Here is an 8,012-nt window from a genome sequence, read left to right as displayed (position 1 = left end):
CCGGCTAATTTTTGTATTTTTAGTAGAGACGGGGTTTCAGCACGTTAACCAGGATGGTTCTGATCTCCTGACCTTGTGATCTGCCCGCCTTGGCCTCCCAAAGCGCTGGGATTACAGGCGTGAGCCACTGCACCTGGCCTTATCCTGATGTTTTGAGAACAGAAGCACTTCTAATTTTGCTTTAAAAACAATAATATCGATTCTTGCAAAATATATTAAGAAAATTAATCCTTTATCACAAACCCTTGTAGCAGAGCACATCTCCCCATGATCTTTTTTATCCTGTATATAAACAAGTGGTGTACCTAGGGTGGACACGTTCCTTCTCTTACTTTTGGGAATGCCCTACTCTGTCTATGGAGGATCTGTACTGTCTTGCTCTTTTTTTTGAGACAGTGTCGCCCAGGCTGGAGTGCAGTGGCACGATCTCGACTCACTGCAACCTCCACCTCCTGGGTTCAAGTGATTCTCCTGCCTCAGCCTCCCAAGTAGCTAAAATTGCAGGCACACACCCAGCTAATTTTTGTATTTTTATTAGAGATGGGGTTTCACCATGTTGGCCAGTCTGGTCTCGAACTCCCAGCCTCAAGTGATCCACCCCCTTCAACATCCCAAAGTGTTAGGATTACAGGCGTGAGCCACTGTGCCCAGCCACCACTTTATTTTCTTAATAAACTTGTTTTGGTTTGCACTATGGACTCACCCTGAATTCTTTCTTGCATGAGATCCAAGAACGCTCTCTCAAAGGTATGGATCAGGACCCGTTTCCTGTAACATCTTTCTGGCAAACCATGGAAGTGACAATACTGAAGAGACACCTGGTCCAAAGGAAAATCATCTGTGCACACCAATTGACTGACTTTAGGTAAGTGGAGTTCATATACCTGGGTAGAGGATGGGATTGAGTTAGAGGCCCAACTTAGGGGACTTAGAATCTTTCCTAAGACAGAATGGGTTAGAAGGCCCTCTTAATAAAAGGGAAGAACACTTGACCAACTTTGGGTTAGAGGCCCAACTTAGGAAGGTTAAAGTCCCTTCTAAAATGTAAGGGGTGAGAGGTCCCTCTCAGTAATGTCCCTCTTGGTGAAGAATGGGTTTGGCACCACAGGGTGTTAACTGCCATGCTCTTTGTATTAATCTGCCTTGTGTTCTTCACTGCATGAATCAATTTATTGGTGCTGTTTCTGTTTCACTGTCATTTTCAGGAGACTTTATTTAACTGGTCTTAGGGATTTTAACATACCCTTCCCCTCCGTGCCTCCCAATATCCATTCGTTTAATTGTGAAACATTGGGAACAAGAAAGCCTTGAAGGCCCCATCTCTAAAATTGCTGATTGAGATTGGGTATTTAACAGCTGTGAGCAGTAAGATTAGATACGGTTATGTTTTAATGCCGCTATGCCTACTAGGTGTGATCTAGAAGCACTAGGATGGAAATCAGGGGACTTTTCTCCTTGCTGTTTGTTTCATTTTGCACACTAAACAAACACTTCCTTCCTTTCTTGGATTTGGCCAAACCAGCTTTGCTTGGCCAATCCACACTGCCACTATTGCCCACAGCCTGCTTGCTCTGGTTATTCCCATCGAAATCCTCTCTTTTTCCTTTGCCTTATTCAACATTTCTTTTGTCAGAGTCCACGTTGTGGTTTATCTAAGAGTCATGGCTCAGCTCACTTATATTATTTAGACGGTGTAAATAAGAGAATTCAATTTTTGGCAGGGATCCCCTCATTAATGCAGCTGGCCCTAAAAACCTCTCTTACCCTTTTCAGTGGAACTCAGTCAGTGGCAATACAATCTTGCAGGTTTGGAACTTTTCTTTCAACATCACCTGCCTCTTTCATGGGAACCACGGCATCCATCCCAAAGGACTCCCCACTAGCATATATTCTTGAACATTGGGACCAGTTTAAACTAAATGGGCTTAAGAAGAGAAAACTGTTGTTTCTATATAATACTGTTTGGCCTCGGTATTATTTGGAAAAACAAGAGAAATGGCCTCCTACTGAAACTATGGCCTTTAAAACTGTACTTCAACTCGATTTGTTCTACAAGCGGGAGGGAAAATGAGATGAAATACCATATGTTCAAGCATTTTTGCTGCTCAGTCCAGAAGAAACCGTGCAGGAGGTGCATGCGTGTTTGATGAGAGGAAAGGAAGAAAAAGAACTAGACATCTTAGATGATCCTGTGACACAAGCTCCACCCCCAGTTCAGCAGGCATTTTTGGGTGGAGCAGAACCTCCTTCTATCAGCTTTGAAGGTTCAGATTTTGTCCGTCCTTTCTCCCTCTAGTCCACCTGAAAGTTCTGTTGAGAACCCTTGGTCCCCTCCTCCTGACCTGCCTAGTCCCACTCTATACCCACCACTCCCTAAGGAATTTGGCCCCTCGAGTACTACTCATAGTGGAGCCTCTTATCAACCTCTGAAGGGAAATCTTTGTCCCCTTAGAGAGGTGGCAAATGGGGAAGAAGGCACTGTGTGAGAGGACATGTCTCCTTTTCTATGACTGAGTTGGCTCTATGTAAAGAGAAGTTTGGTCATTTCTCTGAAGATCCAGGAAAATTCCTAGATGAGTTTGAGAAACTAACTCTGTCTGACCTATGGTTTAACGTAGCAGGAGCTACATGTTTCATTGTCTCTGTGTTGCACAGTGGAAGAGAATCCATTTGCGGGACAGCCAGGACCCATGCAGATGAGGTATTGGCTCCAAACCCGAACCATAATGTATATAGGCAGGAAGTGTAACAGTTTCAGATCAAGATCCAGAATGGAGCTGGGCACAGTGGCTCACGCCTGTAATCCCAGCACTTGGGGAGGCTGAGGCGGGCGGATCACTGAGCCCTGAGCACAGAGCTTCCAATGCTGGGTCAACATGAAGGTCCTGGGAGAGACTGGGGACTGCAAACAGGCAGGTTTCCCCCTCCAGAACAGCCTCCTGAGGGACTCAGTGTCAACAGAGACTGGGGCGTGTACAGGAGCATGTACATGGCTCTGAAGGCTTCTGTGCTACAGGGAACAGTGGCTTATTCAGGTTAGCTCCAGTGGGGGAGGGGTGTTGGTGTAACTGTGACGGGGTGGGATTCTTTCCCACCATACCGCTCACTGGAGCAGGCGCTTACCCTTCCACCCCATCAAGCCAGCCTGGTAGAAGGGAGTCTTTGACCAGTAAAAGACTCTGGTTGGATAAATACACACTGTAGTTGTGCAGTCAATATCAGAAAGTGTTCTCAAGTTCCAGTCTGATGGACCCGAACATCCCAGCCCTCCCCCTAAGCACGCGCGCACACACACACACACGTTGGAGACTGGATGGAACCAGCGACAGAGCAGGGACCCTGGGGTGGAGCACAAGGATAACAAGACCCAGGGGATAACGAGGACAGTGAAAAAAGCAGGGAGGAAGGCCAGAGGAGAGAGGTTTCCCAATGCCCAAATCCGGAGACAGAATGGACTGATAGGAAACGCAATGAAAAAAGAAAAGTACTGTTTTGCACCGTGCCCTGCACGCGCAAATTCACAAAAAAGCTTTTCTATTTTCTGGCAATAGTCTCAGTCTTTCCACTCTTCTGATGCTAAGGGCTGAGTTAAGGGATTATATAAAGATGTACAGAGGACGTCAAGGGAGCCAAAGAGTTCATGAACTGGAATCCTAGTGCAGGAGGCCTCACGAAGTCTGCAGCAAGAGTCAGTGGCGGATTCAAAGAAGGGCCCTTGGCAAACCGAAATCCTCAGGTCTTTTGGTCAGGTGATCTGACCTTAACACAACACCACCTCTTTGCCCTTGTTAATTTCTTTCTGATGCTGCCAACACATATATCTCTCCCTTACATCCCACCCGAGCTTCCCAAGTGACTCCAAGATCTGGCCAACTCTGGACAATTGTCTCAGTGTGGCTCCAAAGGTCACAATCTCTGACCAGGCTACAAATCACCTGACCTTGGGCTAAGTGCCCATCAGCTGGGGCAAAGAATGGCAGGGGAGGGGACTTATGGCTGCCTTGGATGTGGGCACGTGAGTGCAGCAGTCTCCCTTAGGTGTGCAGGGAAGGGCACCCTGATTGACATGTCTGGTTCAGCTTGCACGAGTCCAGCTCTGTCTCCAGGGTGGCTCTCCAAGGAGCTTGGAGCACTATTGTGCCATCCCCAAGCATCGTAGATTCCCGACCGATACACATCCAGTTATAGCTCTTGAACTTCATGTCTCCAGGGTCAGGTGTGGCTGAGTGACCTGGGATCTCACAGTCCCATGCTCCTGGGGGCCCAACTCCATATCGGAGAAGCTGGAGAACATATGCCAAGTTGTATGCACTGTGTTCTTTATTGAGACAGAAGTGGGATGGGGAGGGTAACCCATAGGCAGAGAAGTGAAAGGAGGGAGGAGTGGAAGCCATCTATTTCCCAACTCTGCCTTTCCTCCCAGCTGATGATGGTGGGGGCTTAGCCACCAGCCATGGGATTAAGAAGGAAGACCCACCCCCCTTAGACCCCTTAGATACAAGCACAGTGTTGCGTGAGAAGGTTGGGCACTGTCTCATACTTGAAAGAGTATCCTCCATCCGAGGTGGTGCGGACATGTAGGGGCCTCATGGTCCCTGGGAGAGCAGCACAGCAGGGCTGGGCCCCTGGCAGCAAGGAAGGGGGCTGGGCTGGGGTAGGGGGAGCCCCAGGGACTGGAAGGGGCAGGTTTGGTGGGATGTGCAGCCCACAACCACCATGGCAGTAGTGGAAGATAAAACTGGGAGGGTACACGATCCACCGTTCCCAGCCCAGCTCCTGGAAGGAGATGTTCAGTGCTACTCTGTGGCAGTTGGCATGGGCAGCTGGTTCCTCCGGAGGCCTCTGCAGCAGGCGCAGAGCAGAGGGAGACCAAGGCCAGGACATCGGGGGAGTTGAGCGTCGGGCTCTCTCCCCTCCACTGGGTGGTCTGGTCCGAGTGTGGGCCACCAGGAAGGGCGTGGCCTCAGGCTGGGCTGAGCAGGTACAGAGGGGACAGCGCAGCAGCAGCACCAGGACGGGGTGGGTCAGCAGTGAGAGAGCGGAGGTGGCCAGGTGCAGCACGGCCCAGCGAGGGGGTGCATGGCCCAAAGACATGGGCACAGCCACGGGTCCTGCCGGTGACAGTGCCAGCAGGCCTAGCAGGGGCTCAGAGCTATTGGAGGCTGCTGTGCCCTGCCTGTCCAGCCCAGTGTGGAACCACAGCTGGGCTGAAGTCACTTGGCGGCTGCGTGTGTGCTGGGATGGCCGGAACATGTATGTAAAGAGGCCCTCCTCAGCCTCCTGGGCCAGCCCTCCGGCAGTTGGCTTGTCCTCACAGCTGGCACCTGCAGGAGACAGAAGAAAAGGGAGAGGGCAGCCCTGACTGGCAGGGCCTGGCACCCCTCCTCTTCAGCAGAAGGGATGTGGCCGCCAGTCATGAGCCAATGATAGGCTGCACTCTGCTCCATGCCCTCCAGGATGTGGGGACTCTCCTGAGTTTTGGGAGAGCTTCTGTAGGCTCCCCATTTTTAAATTTCATCATGAAAGGACTTTAAAAAATAGAAGACATTGCCAACTTCTCTCTGAAGTGGTTTTACCAATTAACATGCCCATCAGCAGTGTGTAAGAGGCCCTGTCTCTCTCCACTTCACCAGCACTAAGAATTGGTATTAGACTTCAATGCCTACTCACCAGACAGTGTTAAACAGTATCCTGAGTGGTGTCTACATGGATGGTTTTTATGTTACTGTTTTTTTTTTTTTTTTTCTTTTTTTTTCAGAGAGAGTCTTACTCTGTCACCCAGGCTGGAGTGCAGTGGCATGATCACGGCTCACTGCAGCCTCTACCTCCTGGGCTCAAGCAATCCTCCCACCTCAGCCTCCTAAGAGACCACAGGCGTGTGCCATCACACCCAGCTAACTTTTGTGTTTTTTGTAGAGACAGGATCTCACTATGTTGCCCAGGCTGATCTCAAACTCCTGAGCTCAAGCAATCTGCCTGCCTTCGCCTTCCAAAGTGCTGGGATTACAGGTGTGAGCTATCACACCCAGCTGTATTACTTTTTTTATTTTTTTATTTTTTTTGAGATGGAGTCTAGCTCTGTGGCCCAGGCTGGAGTGCAGTGGCGCCATCTCGGCTCACTGCAACCTCTGCCTCCCGCTCTGCCTCCCGGGTTCAAGCAATTCTCCTGCCTCAGCCTCCTGAGTAGCTGGTGCCACCATGCCTGGCTAATTTTTTGTATTTTTAGTAGAGACGGGGTTTCACCATGTTAGCCAGGATAGTCTCGATCTCCTGACCTTGTGATCCTCCCGCCTTGGCCTCCCAAAGTGCTGGGATTACAGGTGTGAGCCACCGCGCCCAGCCCATATTACTCTTTATATCTTTGGCATGTCAGGAATATTGTATAATAAATTCTTTAAAATAATTCCATTTTTAAAAGACAAGTTTACACCAAAAAAAAAAAAAAAAAAGGAGGAGGAGGGAAAGGCGAGTGGGAAGGAAGAAAATGGAGAACAAGGAGGAGGGGGAAGAGGAGGAGGGCTGTAACTCAGAACAGAGGGGAGTCCTTTCAAGAATGTGTAGCTGGCATCCTCACACTGACACACTCATAGACTATACTAATCATCCTGGAGCAGCACCCACTGATGGACTGGCAAGTGGAACTATACTGTTACATGGCTTCTTTCATTATCTAGTCACAATTGGTCCATTTTGCAGGTACGGAAATTGAGGCTTAGAGAGGTGAAATGACGTTCAACGACTAAGTGGCCAGACTGGAATTTTGCCTGATCCCAAAGCCATCCTTCTCCCCACTGTGCTGCTAACGGACTGAAGTGAGGGAGGCAGGGGTCCTCTCTAAGAGAAAGGTGGACCAGATGACAAGAAAGCCCACCTGGAGGAGGGCTTATCCATCCAGTCAGTGGAACAAGGGGACGCACATATGTCGAGACAGGAACTCAAGAGAAGATAGACTAGTTTTCCAGAAAAGTTTCCCAACTAATCTTTTGCCTGTGTCTCTGATAGCTTCTCAGTCTCAGCTACCTGGGAGTAAAGAAACAGGGTCTGGAGCAGCGAGCAGAGGTAGAGATAGGAGGAAAGGTGGCAGGAAGGGGCCCAAGCCCAGACATCTCCATCTCTAGAGACCCCTGGTCTCCTAGCGCATACCTCCCAAATGCCTCCCACCTGCCATGCACTCTAGGTACAGCCTCTCACTTAATCCTGAGAGGTTGGCGTTATCACGCATTTTACAGATTGGGAGACAAGAGGCATAAGGAGGTTTAATAACTGGCCTATTGTTACAAAGCCACTGAGTGGTAAGGCTGGGATTCAAACCCAGGTCCACCTGGCCCGCAAACCCATGCTGTGCCTTGCTGCTTCTCAAAGTCACCCTGCCAGTTCCCCCACCCTCGTTACCTGTGGCTGGGAAAAGGATGGCCTGGGAGACATCCTCCTCCTCCTCGGGCTCAGAGCCCCTGCGTGTGAAGCCCCCCAGGGCATGTCTTCGGAGCAGCCGCCTGACTCCAGGGTCCCCACCTTCCCTGGTCACCACGGGGGACCCCAAGGCATCCAGGAACAGGGCCCTCACCTTGGTCAGAACAAGCTCCCGGACCAGCTCCGGCCCTTGGCAGCTGTGACCACCCTGTGGGGCCAGCAGCAAGAAGAGCAGTAGGGGCAGCACCATAGCTCACCTGGCCCTGCTAGCGGGGAACCCACACCCTCCCCCGTGCCCTTTCTGCCAGGGTCTGCCCAGGGCAGCTCCACTCGCCCCTCCCCATCCCACACCCACCCTCTTCTACCCTTCTCACCCAGTCTTCTCCAGTCCTTTCCACGCCCCACAGTCCGAGTTGCCCCTGCCCGTGGCATTGAGACCTCCTATCTCTGACGCAGATGTCTGTGGCCATGAGCCTTATCTCCCACTCCCGCCAGGGATGTGGGGGAGGGGCTGGGGAGGATTTCACCCCAAGCGACCTGACTCATACAAGCAAACATTACAACCCCTTCTCCTACACACACACACACACACACACACACAC

The 8,012-nt window shown here is 50.6% G+C and overlaps 2 protein-coding genes across 2 annotated transcripts in view; one reads left to right on the top strand and one right to left on the bottom strand.

Annotated features, from left to right (window-relative positions):
* Positions 1-4,298: 4,298 nt before the first annotated feature.
* On the bottom strand, positions 4,299-7,859 carry INHA (inhibin, alpha). Its single transcript, XM_011964674.1, has 2 exons — positions 7,393-7,859; positions 4,299-5,324 (listed from the first exon to the last, which is right to left on the bottom strand). The coding sequence occupies exons 1-2, from the start codon at positions 7,658-7,660 to the stop codon at positions 4,492-4,494; spliced, it is 1,101 nt and encodes a 366-aa protein (XP_011820064.1). The 5' UTR covers positions 7,661-7,859; the 3' UTR covers positions 4,299-4,491.
* Positions 7,860-7,866: 7 nt separating this feature from the next.
* OBSL1 (obscurin-like 1) overlaps positions 7,867-8,012 on the top strand; it is a 31,526-nt gene continuing 31,380 nt past the window's right edge. The window contains exon 1 of the mRNA XM_011964695.1: positions 7,867-7,872. Within this exon, the coding sequence (XP_011820085.1) occupies positions 7,867-7,872 (6 nt within the window). The remainder of the gene's footprint in view (positions 7,873-8,012) is intronic.

Source organism: Mandrillus leucophaeus, unplaced genomic scaffold, assembly GCF_000951045.1.
Source record: "Mandrillus leucophaeus isolate KB7577 unplaced genomic scaffold, Mleu.le_1.0 Scaffold70, whole genome shotgun sequence".
In the NCBI taxonomy this organism is placed as follows: domain Eukaryota; kingdom Metazoa; phylum Chordata; class Mammalia; order Primates; family Cercopithecidae; genus Mandrillus; species Mandrillus leucophaeus.
This window is presented reverse-complemented; position numbering and strand designations above follow the sequence as displayed.